Below are 18,118 nucleotides of genomic sequence, written 5' to 3' on the forward strand. Positions count from 1 at the left end.
CAGAGTAAATTTAGTCTACTGATGAAAACCATGCAATATGGTCAGAAGCTCCAGAACAAATGAGTAGGTGGTTGTTTTGACAACTCCACGAAACACTTAAAATACTACAGCCACAGATACATCAGTGAACTAGAATTTGCAAGACATTAAAAAAGGAAAACAAAAACACAGGATGTGGGATTTTACTCTAATTTAGTGACAAAAATTCAAGTTTGACCAAGTGATATAAAATAATTTTACCAAAGATTGAAGGTAGAAAGATATTTAGAAAAAACTTCAAGAGAAAGTGACAAGAAATGAAAGTAAAAAAAAAAAACGAACATTTACACAACAAAAGTGGACAGTACAGGAGAGAAAAGACAACATACAAAGATGTACAGTAGAGATTACAGCCAGCCTCTGATGCTCCATCAACTGACACTTTCACCCGTCACTCAGCTGTAGTTTTTTTTTGTTGCTAAATTAGAACAAAAAATCTCCCAAACAAACTGGAAAATAGGAAAACATGGACAGGGGATTCCCTCCATATAAATCTTTGACGAAAATTCTGAATTAGCTGTGTAAATCAGTCAATAACAATCACCTCAGCAGGTGTTTTCTCCAGCGGGGCGTTGCTCTCTAAAGCCTGGACGATCTGGGCGGCTGAGGGTCTCTTCTTGGGCTCTTCCTCTGTGCAGAGACAGAAGAGCTCCACCATCCTCCTGTACGAGCTGCCCAGAGCCTCGGTATCCAGCGCCGGCCTCGTCCCCAACCTCTCGTAATAGGCGTCCTCATCAAAACTCTCCTCCACCGAGTCATCTGAAACACAAACGGTTATACTGGTCTGAATGTAGCTTTTTGCTATGTCCCCAATCAAACTGCCTTATTCTGTTTTTACAGGAATTAAGAGCTGTACGGTGGTAAAAAAAAAAGAAAATTTAAGCAATGTGACACATTATCACTGTCTTAGTGAAGACATGAGCTGTCACCTAGTCGTTTTTCCTCCTCACAATGTTTGATTTGAAAGATTCTCAGAGGTTGAAGGAGGTGAATGTGTCCAGTATTTCACAAGGAAAACTAACAGGAAATGTCAGGATCTAATAAACAATTTTGTTCTGTTGTTTTACCTCACCTGAATTAATGACCACCTCTGCAAAAATGTATTTAAAAAAAAAAAAAAATTTACACTTTTATACAATAGACCACTTACTATCAGGGGCAAAGAGATGCTACATCACACAACAAATGCCATATATTTAACAGTTGTGGCTATTGTTTAGGCTCCACATACTCAATAGGTGCACTCTAGTCCAATTTATGTTTTGATTGAATATTTTCAAACTGGACTCATCATCCAAAGATTACACGAAAACTTATTTTGACCTTTAGCACTCACATGTCGCATTTTACATTTCAGAATGAAGCCAAGCGTTTGAGAGTAGAATATGCCTCAGTTTCATCATTAGTACACGTTACACTTAGGGCTACAAATAACAATTTTCTTCTTTGAACAGTCTGCCAATTATTTTCTTAGTCAATCAGTTGGTGTAGGAAATAAAAAATAAAATCACTGAACAAATCCAGATCACAATTATCTCAAAGCTCGAGCTGATGTGTTCAAACGTCTTGTTTTGTCTCAACAGACCAAAACACAAAATTACCAGATTAAGACAAACTGTAATATCTAACATTTGAGAGGCTGAAACCAAAGTTTTTGCATTTATTCGATTATCAAACAGTTGCAGATTCATTTTCTGTCCATGAAATAATTCATAAATTTATGGTTTCGGGTCTAATTACAAGCAAATGTAAAGGGTGCAAATTTCAGTTCTTTCAATGTTTTTACAAGACAGTGTGTCTCACCTTCATCTTCCTCATGGTCGTAACCCTCCAGCATCTCCAGATGAGGCATAGCCAGTGACATCATCTCCCACAGAGTCAGACCATAGGCGAAGATGTCAGCCTTGTCGCTGATCTCTCCTCCCTCCTCCAGAGCCTCCTTTGGCTTCCACGGCTCTGTGCCGATGTAGTCCGCCTTTGGATCTGACACTGAAGAGAATATAAACATCTTTAATAAAACTCAAATTGGACTGGGCAACAATTTAAGTACAAAACAAACATTCAGGTCATCTGTGCTGCCGCAATGGCTTCACCCAAAATTATATTATTTCTAAAAATACAAAGCTTGTGATCTTGGGTCCTGTTGACAATTGCTAGAAAGGAAGATCCAGAAGTTTGCAATTAGTTTAAATTAAACCCGATGGGAAAGACCCCACTGGCAGATGAACTGTATGTACAAGACGAGACAAAGCATGAAAGACTGAAGAATTTATGTTGCTGCTTGGGCAGAAAAACAAAGTAAATCAGCTGCTGTAAACAGTCGTTTCTATCCAAACTTTCTCTGCCAATTCTGTGCTTTAATCCATGATTAATCCCACTTGTGTCCACACACGCACGCACACACACACACTGCATATTCTCTCCATTAGTTGTTTGATCTATAAAACATCACATTCTCCTGCAGACCGAGGTAATGTCATCAAATGCTTTGTTTTGTCCAACCCACGGCCCAAAATCCAAAGATATTCACTGTACTGCTAAGACAAGAAAAAGCAAGCAATTTTCTCACGAGAGGCTGAGACCTAAAGTGAAGTTTTAGTGACTTTTGCTTGAAAAGATTTTGATCAATAAAATAGTTGCAGATTCATTAAACATTAGAGGCCCATTATGACTCGTCTGTGGTAAAATGGATGTGATGCTGTTTATGTGATGACACATTTATCGTAGAGTTGATCAATTCCACACTGGTTGGTTATGTGAAATCCTGAACTAATGAGGAAATGTTAGTTTGAAGTGCTGCATCAATATCCTGTTAGTAGTAAATGCTGCATCAGAGGAACAAAAGACAGCATGTTTTATAGCACAAAAATTATCCAATTTTAATAATCATTACATTTTTTAATGATTTATTTGTCCCAAACAATGTGCAGTAAAATGCAATGTTGCATACACTTAAAGGCTATATTAAGAGACCAGTTTACAATGAAGAATTACTTAACTAGAACTATTAACATTTCCAGACTTTTTCAAATTCAATGGAAATGGACCCTAGATAATACAGTTTATTGTTTTTGAGATGTTCCTGAGCCCACTATCCCTTTGCCCAACCATCACACTGAGTACAGTGCTGTATATTCAAATCAAAGCTACTTGCTTGCTTTTATCATGCGTGCCATGACTGAAGAAAGTCATTACCTCTCATGTTCTCATCCAGCTGCAGAGACACACCAACGTCACAGATCTTGACGGTCTCAAAGTCGCCTTTAATGACCACGTTACAGGACTTCATGTCGCCGTGCAGCAGCTTCTTCTCATTGTGAAGATACTGTAGAGGAAAACATACAAAGCCTTCCTGTTACTCCTGTGTTTGTTTTGTTTGACAATCATCAATTCTAAAATTAAATTAAAAGATGGCTAATGTTGAGGAGACAAGATTTGGACATAATAATTTCAAAAAATAGAGGGGCTTTGTTTATGTTTTCTCATTTCCCATTTATTTTGTTTAGTAATCATATTATAGATATTAAACAATTCATTTTTCATCCTGTGCTGAACTGATTATGTGTGAATAATAACTTGAAAAACTGATTGATGAAACTGTCGCAATACGGGATTATATTAAAATACATATTGGTACAGTTCATTTCATTCACATATAAAAGCGAAGCTGGTGTAGGAATCCTGTTTACTGAAGTTTTTGGAGCTGCTGACTGTCTTTGTCAGGTAATTCCAAACTTTTAATTTTCTGTATTTAACCCCCAAACACATGCAAATCAAACAGGTGGCAGACGACTATATTTTATCAGATTTTTCATTTTCAGGATACTGGAGAATAATTAACAAACAGGACAAGGGATTCATATTTTCTAAAGACCGAAATTAAAAAAACGAGTGATGTGGAGACTAATTTATGATAAGTTATCATATTTCAAAACACAGAGGCACAAGAATGAATTGAATCCTGCTACAATTTCACTCAGTTGCCAGTTTATTAGGTGCACCTGGCTAGAATGCAGTGTAATAAGGCAGGTTGACATGAAGGTTATAATGGTCAGTTTTTGTGTAGTTTTGAGGTGCCGATTTAACTTTATGCTCATTTTGGAGGCTGTAGTTTGAGGTGCAGTTGAGGTATATTGCATCTGTATTTATATCCATGAGAATATCTGATGCAGATATGACACGTTAACACCAGGGAGAACAGAGTCCATGATTTACCTGCAGACCACGAGCCACATGCAGCGCCACTTTTTCTATGTTGGCTGCAGGGAAAGCTTTGAGGCCGTCCTCTCTCCTCTTCTCTATGAGGTCATTGAGGGACTGCTCTCCTCCATACTCCATGGCCAGACACTTGGAGCCGTCTTTGGCTGTGGCGAAGGCACGGAAACCTTGATGTTGGGATATGGACGTAGAATTAACAACAGAGAATGTAACACAATATCATAAGTAAACTGAGTATGACACAACAAAACAAAAATGATGTGAAGTCTGCTGTTACTTCCACTCAAACTGAGTCTTAATAAGTGAACAATAAGGTGACAATTGCTTGTGTTTTCTCTGCATCGTTAAACATTTACAAAACTTAACTTCTTAGGTGCCCGAGAAATAACAGTGTCATTGGAAATGCATTACTTAACACCTGTCTTGCCTCCCATGAATCGCGTTAATCACCTCCTTGGTTTTCCTCAGGTTTCTGTGTGAACGCCTCACCACCCTTCTCTATTGCTGATTAAAAACACGTCTTACCAACAATGTTTGGATGATTGATTCCCTTCAGGACCTTTGCCTCCTCGTTCAGGCGCTTCTGGTAAACAGCCACCTGCTTCGATGCACATTTGCTGTTGATCTTCTTTACAGCCCAGGGAGATGCATTCAGCTTCTCCATTCTGAAATTATTTGTTCAACAATACTTTGTTATGGTGCATTGTTCTAATGTTATTTATACACAGACATGAAACCTTTGCATATGCAGTAGCCTGAAAAAAAAGTCACTATATTTAATGAAATTTAAAATTTCTGAGGCTGTCTTCTTCTTCTAGGGAAATACACAATGCAAGCAGGGCCCCAATTAAAAATTATTTTTATGATCAAATTTTGGTACCATTTGTTAAAACTGTCATAAAATCAATAATCAAATTAGTTCAGGATTCATTTTCTGTCTGCTGGATAACCGATTAGTCGAGTAATCAGTGTAACTCTGAATACAAGCAAACAGGGAACATGGTAATAGCAAAAGCTGCAACTGTTTCCTGTGGATCATCTACATGCAAAATTTGCTAGAGACCCTGTTGGATATTTTAAGTTCTCCTCTGCCTGGTATGTGCATGTCCCTATGACCAAGGTCACATTAAACTGGCATAATTTTGAATACAGAGGGGAAATGAGGAGCTATATTGTAAGTGAAGTGTAAACCGAACCGGAGAAGTGTAATCAGAGAAGACAACAAACCTGTTCATGAGGTAAACATTGACTCCAGTCCCACACCCCAACTTCTTCATGAAAGGTGAAGCAGGGATGGCGATGGGGGTGCCTCCGTTGCTTCCGAGGCGCTTCACTCGGGCGGTTTTAGGGGTCTTGAATGCACCCTCGTCGGTGAATGTGTTAGAGGCCATTCTGTCAATGAAAAACAAAATAGTTAAAATGGAACAACACATATTAGAATACGGTTAATAACCTGAACTCGACTATTCTGTGCAGCGCTTAATTAACTGAGCAACACTATCGATTGCCGACTGAATTAACTGGCTGGCTTACACTATAAGGTGATTTAATTTAGAAAAGTTAGTATTTAAAGTAGTGTTTGCTGTATATGATAAGCCGAATCAAAATCTGAAGTCTGCTTAGTGTAAGTTGTCTTTGTCTGTGCCTGCTTAAAACGACAATAAACCGCATGATTTTGAAGGGAGCCTGGCTTAATGACGCCCAATAATTGCGTTGAGAAGTAGAATATAACGTTAACGAGTAATAAGCTGAAAATCTTGTGGCAATTAAAATTGAAAACGACAACAACTCTATGATATGTTGTTCGTCACACTATTCAGTCAATATTTAGCCAACGGCAGAGACACAGTAGCAACCAACATTTATGTCAATCGTAAATTCAGCTTTGACGCTAAAACATTTGCCGAGTTACTGGAGTTAACGTGTCGACAATTCGTCTCAAGTTGTCGTTGTTGTGTTTTGAGTCAGATAAATCTATAATTTAGTCAAAAACGGAGACGTTACCTGCTTTTCTTTCACTGTCACAACAAAACTTCTGCAGCTAACCCGCGCCGAACATTCAAACTGCTGCGCAGCACACAGTACGGATGCGGCAGAGGGACAAACCAAACGCAAGTCGTTTGTAAAAGACAACGGCAGGTCACAAACTTCATGACAATTTGTTTTGGTTTTTTTCACACTTTAAAGACTTTAAAGTTTTATTGTTGATGTAAAAAGGACACAATGTTACTTTAAAGATATTACTTGTTAAACCAATCACAGCTGTAGTGCAGCTATTTCACCAGCTGAGGTCAGTCACGTTATAAAAATCCTGTAACAAAAACTCCCCTTATCCATTTCAGGTGCAGGTGCCTGTATTCCTGACAAAATGTGTGACAGGTTGCAAGTTAGATTCATTTTCATCAGTGATTGCATATCAATTATCAGTTAGTCAGGAGATCAATCATACAACAAATCAATTTCAAATAAACACAGAAATTTACTCAAGGAACAATAGAATAACATAACCTGATGGCCAGACTGACCTTATGAGGCCCCAGGACAAAGACTTGTTACTTAGCCCGTATTGACCCCCACTGTACATGACAATTTCATTATTTCTGCTGCCTTGTACATAGGTTGAGTCATTAGTTTTATGAGTGACATACACCAGCTTAACAAGACAGCAACACTGTGCTACCAATTTAAAACTTGTCATAGACTAGTGATTATTAAAAGTTCTTACCCCCCATCAGTTACATGTGTTGGCAGTAAGAGCAAGTTAAGAACAGATTTATGTCATTTTCATTACTGCTCGTGTCTCTTCTCTCTCTAACATCAGCAAGTTGTCTGAAAGAATTCCCTCGCTGGTGATGGGTAGGCTGACCTTGACCTCGACTCTCATGATCCCATTTTTGTTTCATCTCCTTCACACACTGCAGATGTTCAGCTCAGTCTCCTCATTGTGGGGAGGGATAACTGATCCATTATGAAGAAGAGGAGCAGGAATGTGGTCTGATGACAAATGGACGTGGAAGGGAAGACTGGGACTATTGCTTTCTCTCGCTTTCTCCCCGTTTTCTTTCCGTTTCTAGGGGAATGAGCTCATGTTTGAACACATGAGCACATGTTATGGTTCACTTTATAGATTAAGGATGGGTTACTCTCTGGTCAGACTGCAGAGAAAAAGCCAGAGAGAATGAGAGGAGGATACTCAGATGAAGAACAAATATATCATTTCATGTAGTGACACATGCTACAATTGTACTGATAATCTGGATTACTACAATTTTACAGAAGCAAGATGAAACTTTTAAGAGAAGTTCAAAGTTCGTTCTTGATCTTGTAAAACAGCAGTTGGATTCAGAAGATCATGTGATATAACTGAAAGCCCCAGAACAGCAAAATTGACATTTTTGGTGTGTACCCAAATGCTTTTGCCAAAGTTCAAGAAAGAATTTACAAATTTAAGAAAAGTCTGGTGGAAAGATTTTCAATAAAAGGACCATTACATAAAAAAAAAAATCAAATCCCACCTGACATATCAAATAAAAGCTGTGCACATTACAAGAAAAAAAGACATGATTAAATTAGCAGTTATGTATATATATTCAGATGTGTATTGAGCCACAAACATACTGTGGTCATGTGGTGATTGTTGATAATCTCACGCAAAAACTGCATCATCAGTCAACATGCTGCTGTAACAGTCTCCACTGCTCTGCTTTCAGTCTTTCCAAACAAATTTAGACGCTGGCTGCAGGGATTCGCTTCCATTCAGCTACAAGCACATTAGTGAGGAGGACCACTCATGTGGGGCCTGGCTCACAGTCAGTGTTCAGTCAGTTCATCTTAAAGGTGCTGGACGGGGTTGAGGCCAGAGCTCGGAGCAGGCCAGTCTTTTTTTTTTTTTATGAACCGCACTTAAGCATGAAAGACAATATCATGTTGAACCTGGAAAGAGCTCTTTTTTTTTTTTTTTTTTTACAAACAGTTACCACAAAACTGGAAGTGTACCATCAAAAATATTATTGTATGTTGTGGATGGATTCCTGAACGGGCCTACTGGGCGCAGGCCCATGGACCCAAGATGTTAGGGGGCTCCCTGTGCCAGATTGTCTGTATGAGTGACTGTTAATATAGCTTTAAGATTTTCCTTAATTGGTACAGAGAGACCTAGCCCACACCATGAAAAATATGGCAGATAAACAGCCACATTGGTCTAGGCCCCTTTTGACCCTTCAGCTCCAAACCCAGATGTCAACCCCGGCTCTCTTCAGCTCCACCCTGACTTTTAGGGCACTAAACTTCACTCTACAGAATTCAGCCACCGAATAGAATCGGCGAGGGATTTCAGAAACAGCCAAACAAAAATTAGGTCATCAGAATAATTTGAAAGATAATCATATACAATTCCTCCCATAGAGAGTTTAAATAATCACAAACAAATGATAGAATGGAAAGAATTGCCTCTTATCTTCCTGCATGCAGTGGTGTATATCCACATATGTGGGTAATTACATACATGAGGGACTGCTTTGAGGATACTACATGGGATGTGCTTTTTAATTCTAGTGATGATATACATGAATTGATCCATGTTATCACATCGTATTTAATGTAACTGTATTCAAACAAATATCAAGTTAAAATGTTTACGAACAATAAACTGTGGCTACCTGGAGATCTAAAGATCTGCCTGAACGAGACAAAGTTGCCTTTGATAATGGAGATCCTGAGCTGGTCAGAGCAAACAGAAGAGATCGTAGAGGTGAAAAAAGATGAACAACTACTGAAGCAACAGTAAATTAATTTATCATGTGTTCCTGGGCTTAAATATGATCAAACTAAGTCAGAAACCCATCCAGCCAACCAACCACTTACATATGTGCAATAGGAATTCACTTGCACACCTTTACATTTTATTGTATCAAATAAGAAATAGTAAAATTTTACCTTCCTGGACGATAAATGAAGCCATGCTGACCTGAACCACACGGTCTTCCCAGTCTTTGTTCTGACTGTCGGCCATGTGTGTTGGTTGGAGATCAGGTGATTTGTCGGCCAATCATCTCTGTGTTGGCTTCACATGTGGAAACATTCATACTTACAATTACACTTCAGAGCTGTCAGTCAGGTCACATACATGGTGCACACATCCACGTGCATCAGTGCTTGTGATCATGTGTGCAACTCACACACACACACACACACACACACACACACACACACACACACACACATGTCCAACTCAACTTCCTAAGACTCTCTTCACCAGTTGACATGTTAAAAAAATATCACCTCTCTCAATGTTATCTGGAGAAAAAAAAGTTCACCTGTTTAAACAAATCTACATTTTATTATTTCAGCAGTGCATATACAGCATTTTAGTGGTACAAAAATCAACAGAACATAAAGTAAAAAGTTGTGTTTTTTTTAAGCAAATATATTTTCTTGACATAATCATGTTTGTTTTAGCCATTTACTTTTGTATGTATGTCGTTAACTCCATAGCCCTTATATGTGTTATGACCAGCACAATGTAAAAAAAAACAAAAAACAGACACATGTATATGCAGAAGTGCCTGGAGCCATTATGTCGAAGTTGCATACAGAAAAGTCTTAGTACAACCAAGTATACATTAAATCTTTCCTGGAAAAACACACATTTAAGTGGTTAAGTGCACTTGGTTTAGCGATGTGTTCTCGCTTTCGAAGGTATGGCATTAGGGTGCTTTACATTTCAAAGTCAAAGCATTCGAGTTATTTGACCCCATGAGCTCGAAGCAGTGATTTGGTGCAGAGGAACCTCTAACCAATCAGGAAATCACATCACAACTGTTTTATCCTGCTATTATCTGACAGCCTACCACTCAGCCTGGAAGGAACATCAGTCAAAACACATTTAGCTGTGAGATGAGGGCAGAAGTCCACGCCAGCAGAGGCTGCTTTAAACCCCCCTGCAGACCAGTACTGAGAACACACCAACAATACTTTCAACAGCTGCAGTAACTTGAGGCATCTCACTAAGCAGCGGAAGCACCATTGGATTAAGGACTCCGTGAGCTGTTGGCGGTGCGGCAGGAACTGTTGTTCAGTTGGATGCAACTTTGAAAGGTAGATGCATGATGTCGATGGATGAGCTTCAGAAAGGGCAGGAAAAACTGGCAGGAAAAAAAAGACACCTTCACCAGCTCCTGTTTTGGAAGGACTGTTAATTGAGGTGCTTTTCCTCAGCAAGCCTTCAGCAGCTGAGACTGTCTGAGTGAAGGTCACGGTGATGGCGCTTCTTGGGAATGGACAGCATGAGACGGTGGCCTACGCAGTCATTGATGACGGGTCACGGCAGCCTGTTTTGCTAGACTAAGCTGCTCAGGAGATGCTGATTGCCCGTGGACAAGCTTTCATAGCGGGTAACTATTATTAGCAGAACAGTCATATCCCATCAAAGCCTGACAACAAAGGTATCGCCATCTCCGAGGCCTGCCTCCACAGCTGATAGAGGAAGCTTGTGGGCTATATTGCTCATACGTACAGACAACCTTCATCTCATCGCACCTATCGGCCAGTCAGACTCAGTCCTGCCGTCATCAAAACCAGGCTTTGATGAACATTACAAGTCCTCTACGCTTCCTCCTCCAGGTGACCTTTATAGCCAAGTAAAGCAACTGATGTACATGGACACAATACACTGGGCAAAGGGAAATGGAGCGCACCAGGATCCAAGACCCTTGTTGACCAGCTTCATGCTGTCGGCTGAAGGAGGCTTTGAGATGAGACAGCATTCACTTTACAATCAGCTTGTACGAGTGATGCTTAGTCTTATCACCACGTGCACGACTATCTACCACTACCTCGCAAGTAACTATGAGATTTTAGAATACATGGTTTCCTATACAAGGGCGACATTGATAGTGCAACACCTGTGGGACAAACTGGGAGAATGGGATGACCTGAAACTCCCAGAGGACCTTGAGTTCACCTGGAAAAAGGTCTCAGTGCACTTGTGGACATCAGTACCTCTGCTCATGTGATGACTCCACCAGAGCAGTGCCCTCTGCTGGTGGATCAATGAATCACTGGCGGGCGTCATGACCGGTAATTGCATAGTGGGATTAAATTCTAAAATGAATGAATTAAAGTCTGACTTAGTGTCCATTTAAATATATTAGGACATGCAGTGAGTATATACAAGTGTATTAGAGCTGCAACTAATGATTATTTTGTAATCGATTTATCCGCCAGTTGTTTTCTCATTTAATATCTAAATGGTTTGGTCTACAAAATATGCAAAAATAGTGAAACATGTCCAGCATAATTTTCCCGAGCACAAGTTGACATCTTCTGTCTTCTGATTTTGTCTGACCAATCGTCCAAAATCCAAGTATGTTCAGATTACAATATAAGACAAATAAAAGCAGGAAATCTTCACATTTGAGAAGCTGAGGTTTTTTTGCGTGAAAATGACTTGAGCAATTACTCCATTATCATCTTTCTTGCCAATTAATTTTCAGCCTATTGACTCATAGATTCATTGATTAATACGTCCAGATCTAATGAGTACTATAAAAATATGCAACAATCAACTGGGATCTTTCCAGCAGCCACATACTATATAGTGTTGGTGTCATTAAATCCCAGAAGTCACAGTGAGAAACATTTAAAAGTATTATTGCTTTTATAAAACAGGTTCCAAAACCTTGTGAACAAAGTGAAAAATCTTCAGCATAAAGGATGAGCGAGTGAAGATGAAAACAATAACTAACAAGCTTCCTGGTGTGTTCCAAAGAGTTGTCAATGCTGTTCATTATTGGGTCTAATGATTGTAATGTATCAGCTGTGCTTGAACAGTATGTAGTAATGCAGACATGCAAAATGATCACAGTTTTCTGAACCAGAAGTGACTTCATCACATGACCAGTTTTTTTTGTTTAGCTCAAGCAGTTGAGTGAGTTATCCAATCAACTTTTGAAGAAAAATACACAAGGAAAACATGTTACCCACAATCCCCTTTTGTGTTGCTATAACTTCTTTTGAGTCTATTGAGTCTGGTTTCTCACCTCATTTTCCCTTTACCCAGATTCCCCTTTCTCATTTCACTTCATTAATTTGTCTTCTTCTGTGGCAGAGTGTTGGTTTAAAAAGAAACGTAGACCAACACCAAGGCACTTTAACATGAGGTAGAAAAAAAAAGTCATTTCTGGCTGCGGTGCCATGAAAAGTCAAATTTATATCCAAAACATTCTTTTCTCCTCTCACTTGGACATGAAAATTCAATCATCATCATCTTTGCAGATTCACTTTCATGAAAAGTAAGCGGGCCAGACACTTTTTGATTTGTTTAAAGTAGGACAGCTTACACAGACGGATTTCACTCCAGATTATAGGAGCAGAGAGAATTCAACTACAGCCCTTGGGGGAGAGGTTTTAGGCTGTGTGAGTTTGCCAAATTTTAAGGTGCACTAAAAATGTTTTCCCTCCCCTCTTCCAATATAAAACATGACTGGGTAAAGAGACAGGTTCCTACATATATTTTATTCCAAGCTTGGTGTATTCTCTAGCTCGGTTGAGAAGTGAGCCAGGACGCTTGGGAGGTACCAGCCTTTTTGGATTTCAGAGCAGCTATAAAGATTAAACCCCCCTGAGAGAGGAATAAAACTCAGAAGAAAAAGCCTCTATGTTATGGTTGGTTTGGCATGTGCGTGTGTGTGTCTGCTTACGCATGTGCATTAATGCTGAAACAACCCAAGTTTTGGCAGTAAACACTGACAGACCCACCGTTATAAATTGTACAGGGCAGGCATCCATGCATCCATCTGTTTATACTCATCTGTTCTCTCTTCTTCATAATTGCTTCATCTGTCAACTGTAGTGCCTGTTAACCATTTCCAAAATCTGTTAGTTGCAGGTTTTTTTTTTTCCTTGTATAAATATAAAGCACACAGTAAGCACTGATTTGGTGATTTGCAGGTTAAAAGAAGAAGAGATGTCCAGGTCAGGAGCAGAAAAACAACCTGAAACATACAGCCCTAACATCTCCTGTATTATTGGCTTATGAAGTTGTTCAAGTTTAAAGCCGTTCAGGCATCAAACCAACATAAGCATTCATTTAAAGTCATGTTACTGCCCACCCGATGAATATAAATCCAAAAATTCTGTCTCCTTTTACCTGTTTGCACTTTTGCAACTCTCAACTCCAAATATTTGGCTCTTTAGCTGCAGGATGTTGAACTTCATTCACAAGCTAGTTCCCAACTTTGTCCTCTGTTTGTTTGCTGAGCAGGTGACAAAAACAGCTGCCTGCTGCTGGAAATTAGGCTGAAACAATGAGATAAAATAGATCTGCAGATTTGGGCAATGATTCTAACACTTTTTTTGTGTATTAAATGTAAAGACAAGTTTTAGTAGAGCTTGAAAATAAACTATCACGTTCACTTGTAGAGTTTTTGACCTCTAGTAGTGCTCTGAAGCAAGCTTTTTATGAGCGGGTCCCTGTTTTGTTTGTATCATGCACACGCTCAAGCATGTAGGAGGCGTAATACACAGTCTTGCTCCTAATTTGCAGCATGTGCTAAGAAATGTAGCAATACAACAAAAGCAGTGAAGAAGCATTGGACCTGTTTGTTAGACCTGCAGGGAATAAACGCATAATGCCTTTTGGTGGGGAACACTGAATGTAAAATGTTAAACCTGCATGAACTTATTTTTTGGCAACTTGAGACCAGATGATGAACTTGTTAGTTGCATATTTACACATCCAGCAGTTACAGAGCAAAATGACCATATATTTGGACTCGTGTTTCTCTCTACCTGATGCTTTTAGTTCTGTTTTTTGTCTCTACCGACTCCTGAAGAAAATATCTGGCTCCTTAGCTGCTGAATGCTCCACTATGTTCACCAGCTGGTCTCTGACTGTGTCTGTCTGCTGTTTGCTGCTGATCAGGGAGTGTACAGGGAGTTATTTTTTCGGGGCGTTTTCAGTGAAAACAGCTGCCTGCTGTGACCAAAAATGACACTATGAGAGCGGGAAGAGTGAACCCAAACAGTAAAGACAAACAACAAACAGCTAAACAATGAGTTGAAACTCACTGTAAAGCTGAGGGGAGCTGGATTCTAGGGGTTAATCCTCTACAGTTTCATCACCAGAAGCGACGCCCAGTTTTTAAGTTTAAGATGAAATTTAAGCCCCAGTTTCAACTCAGATGTCAAGGCTGCAAATGTCCAAATGACGCTATATGATAGATATGATAAGGCAACACTGTGGTATGCTTAGCAAAAGCCATTCCTACATAATACTGAGAAGAAAAGCTGCCTGTAAATGAAAAATCAGTTCATCAATAAAACAGTCACGTCAGTTTAGTTATGTGCCGTTTCAGCTCCGCAGCATCTTGGAGACAACAGCTGACAATTGAAGGCTCTCGGATGATGGAGTTGTTGGATCAGTTTGACTCCACCCTGGAGGTCAAAACAGCAAACTGACCCCAGACAAACCTCTGAGGGCAACTTCTCTCTACTCCTATAAAAGCTGACCTCTGGTCCTTCATTGAAGACAGGGGAGCTCTGTAATACAGTCCTGATGAAGAGTCCTGTCGTGCGATCATCCCTCTGCGTATCAACTCAAAGTCTTAAAAAATATGTGCACTTTCATCAGCCCCATGATTCAGTCTCGTGGCTAAAACAGTCACATGTTTAGACGTGAACTTCTAAAAAAGCTGGTAGGATGTTGCGCACTTTGTAGCTTCCGAAAAGTTCAAGGCACCGTTTGAGGAGATATTCTGCCGCTGCAGCAGGACCAGGATCGCGAAGGTCTTAGACGGCGCAGGTCACACCAGCGTCCTCCACGTGGCCGCAGTTGGTTTTGCCCCAGCCAGAGAAGTTACACTGGTGGATGGTGTCCTCAGTCCCTGCACATGCGACGTCATCCATCCAGATCAGACCAGTACCTGCACAGAAAGAAGGAGAAACGTTACAAAATGGACAAGTAGGAACTATTTCCGACTGTGCGGAGTCTGATGTCACTGCTCGCGGCTTTTTCCGAGCTTCTGCACACTGTCAATGTAATTCAAAGCTGTTCTCTTCTCCCAGGACTAAAGTTGGAGCTGTGGTGCCGTTAGGTGATCCAGGGAGAAGGTGTAGCATTTGCAGCTCAGGTTGACTGCCTGAACTGGTTCACTGGCTTTGCTCCATTGATCTGAGAGCTTGTTATTTTCGTGTTTTTAATTTTTTTTGCTTCTTTTTCTCCATCATGTTTTAATAATTGTTTGTTTGGTAAATATTCTGAACAATGTTAAGTAAAAACCCAATGAATATATGCAAAAGAAAAAGTTCACAAACTCGCTTTCCAAGACATTCAAAGAGAGGCTCCCATCTAGGATACAGTTCATATGTAGAAAGATGGAATGTGATGAATGAAATCGAACTAATCTCCAAAGTCATTTTCATCATCTTAATGATAATCTATCATAAGAATTTATTGGGAAATAAAAAAAAAAATCACATCTGGACTTCAACAGCAGCAGTCCAAGCTCAGCCTTCTCTCTGATGGCTCATCAATGCATCACTCTGACTCATCTGTGTTCATGCACAGTCAAAATGATGTAACTGCAGCCAAAGAGAAGGAACGTGTTGGCTGCAGCTGAGTTTTATCATCAGCTGAGTTTTATCATCACACAGTGTATAGTCTACCATAAACTAGACAAAGTATACATAAACACTTCTTGTTTCTTCTCTAAAAGCAAATTTCGATTTCATATCGTTACCAAATCAACAAAGCTTTAAGCTGCATTGTGAAACAGGTTACGTCGAGGACACATCTGCACACATATGAAACGTTTGTGCGTCCTCTGACATTGGATTAGCTCGTTGAAAATCAACGGATTTATGTCCCAGTTATCAGAATGTCTTTGGAGGCAAATGGTTTTATCTACCAACTCCTCCACATATCAAATTCCAAAGGAACATTCACCATTTGAACTGAGTCCTCTGATTGAGACAGCAAGTACTCCCAGTGCTTCCTCGCAGCATTGTTGATCAGATAATATAATATCCGGTAATAGAACACAGTCCCAGCTGGTAAGCAGAGCTTTTGGCTGGATTGTTTTAGCAATAAACTTTGGTTCCTGTTTGTAAAACCAGAATCACTGGAGGCTTCAAGAAAATCCCGAACGCTTCAGTTTTGCAACAGTTTTAAATGCTCGGTGGAGATGCTACTCAGCTGTGAGGGAATAAGAGTGAGACTGAACAACATTTGGTTGCACTCACATGCTGATTCTTCACTTTAAAGGATTCAGAACTAAAGGCTTTATGTCCTGTAGGTGAGAACAGAGGCTGACTTGTAAGCACGGCCTTTAAAGCAGCATCTGGAGCTTTGTAAATGGGGAGATAGTGGCAGTCATCTCCGCTGCTCTGCTCTAAATCACAGCTGTTAATCACTCAGGTGTACAGAGCTGTCAGTGTCACTGAACAGCAGGGGCAGGATCAGAGGGGCGGGACAGGAACTACCAGAGTCAAACGGTAATCCTGGAGTTGGTGTATTTGTATCATGGATAGAACATTGAAGGGGATCAGAGCTCCTGCATGAAATTACATTTGGGATTTCTTGTTGGAAAAGCAATGAAACAATCACAAAAGAGACCACAAAACAACTACGAAAGAGAAGACAAAGAGATGCAAAACAACCATAAAGGGGCGCAAAGGATTACAAAGAAAAAAATTATCACCAAATTAAAGAACAAATAAGCAAAAATGCCAAAAATGTACTGTTTGCAGCTTCTCAAATGTGAGTTTGATGCTTTTCTGTTACATTTACATGATAGTAAATTCAATATTTCTGGGTTGTGGATTGTTGATGGGATAAAACAAGATGTCACATTAGGCTCTGGTACATCATAACATTTTATACGATGTTCTTACATTCATGGACGAAGCTATTCATTGATTAATCCAAAAAATATTCAACAGATAAATCGATAATGAAAAGAACTGTTAGTTGCAGCCTGTGGGTCACATATCTGACAGCATGGTCCGAAGGTTGAAGAATGTGTTTTGTCTTTGACAGCTGCTCCTTGTGATTTACTGTTAATTTACACTTATGCACAAGTTTTAAGTAGGGGGAAGCGATGTTACACTTCTTCAGACACGTATGTAAATGACGTTTTTTGTTTATTGAATACACAGGTTTTAATGCTCTCTGCCACAGACCTTTGTCCTCAGTTCATTAACAGGTTTGAGCCTCGGAGAGCAATCAAAACAAAAACAAATTCTTCTTACAACTTTTACAAGTCAAGACAAAATCAAAACTGTGTTATTTTCATCCTTCTACATTGTGAGCAAGTCTAAGAGAATTCACACAAACTGCAGCTGCAAATGGAATGGACCACATACCGAGATGTCAGATATGTTTCATGAACCATGTGAAAAATAAATGTTTCCAAAATCTCTCATTTGGACTATATTAGACACTATTTCCTTCCTCTCATGTGTTTTATGTTGCGTCGGAAGAAGAAGGTTTTTCAAAGATCAGTCCAAAATAAATCCAGTTCCAGTCAGTAGCAAAGAAAGTGCAGCTGTAGCGCTACACTGGCCTGATGAGATGGCACTGACACCTCGACATTTGTGTTTTTATGTTGGGAACATGTGCTGTATGAAATAAGTACAGACATGGGTTTGGGAACTGGTTCTGCCAGTTTCAACTTGGCTTGTTTTTGTGTTTTTACTCCATCAAAGCTCAAGTGGAGCAGCAACACATAAAAAGAAAAACCTAGTATAAAGTTTTGATGACTTTAGATCATCGTTGGACACAAACTCTCCAGTGAATCCCAGAGAAATAAAATTTAGGTCAATTTTGTTTTCATAACCAAAATCCAAAATCTTTTTTTTTTTT

General features: G+C 39.6%; 2 protein-coding genes across 4 annotated transcripts in view; both read right to left on the bottom strand.

Annotated features, from left to right (window-relative positions):
• Positions 1–175: 175 nt before the first annotated feature.
• pbk (PDZ binding kinase) lies at positions 176–6,345 on the bottom strand. The gene is made up of 7 exons (XM_023430323.2): positions 6,262–6,345; positions 5,485–5,649; positions 4,783–4,922; positions 4,255–4,424; positions 3,235–3,364; positions 1,843–2,028; positions 176–798 (listed from the first exon to the last, which is right to left on the bottom strand). The coding sequence occupies exons 2-7, from the start codon at positions 5,646–5,648 to the stop codon at positions 566–568; spliced, it is 1,023 nt and encodes a 340-aa protein (XP_023286091.1). The 5' UTR covers position 5,649; positions 6,262–6,345; the 3' UTR covers positions 176–565.
• Positions 6,346–9,575: 3,230 nt separating this feature from the next.
• Positions 9,576–18,118, bottom strand: part of scara5 (scavenger receptor class A, member 5 (putative)) — a 92,445-nt gene continuing 83,902 nt past the window's right edge. For all 3 annotated transcript variants that reach the window (XM_087180363.1, XM_023430023.2, XM_087180364.1), the window contains one exon: positions 9,576–15,179. In XM_087180363.1, the coding sequence (XP_087036489.1) occupies positions 15,046–15,179 (134 nt within the window). In that variant the 3' untranslated portion in view covers positions 9,576–15,045. The remainder of the gene's footprint in view (positions 15,180–18,118) is intronic.

The sequence above is a fragment of the Seriola lalandi genome, unplaced genomic scaffold (genome assembly GCF_002814215.2).
Source record: "Seriola lalandi dorsalis isolate HSWRI2012SDOR001 ecotype SW California unplaced genomic scaffold, Sedor1 jcf7180002054901, whole genome shotgun sequence".
Classification (NCBI taxonomy): Eukaryota; Metazoa; Chordata; class Actinopteri; order Carangiformes; family Carangidae; genus Seriola; species Seriola lalandi.

Excerpts from the sequence above, each read along its gene's own strand:
- pbk (XM_023430323.2), bottom strand. The coding sequence starts at position 5,648 with ATGGCCTCTAACACATTCACCGACGAGGGTGCATTCAAGACCCCTAAA. Across the intron at positions 4,923-5,484 it reads AATGTTTACCTCATGAACAG|AATGGAGAAGCTGAATGCAT; the intron begins GTTTGTTGTCTT and ends AAATAATTTCAG. Across the intron at positions 799-1,842 it reads CGACCATGAGGAAGATGAAG|ATGACTCGGTGGAGGAGAGT; the intron begins GTGAGACACACT and ends TTTGTGTTTCAG.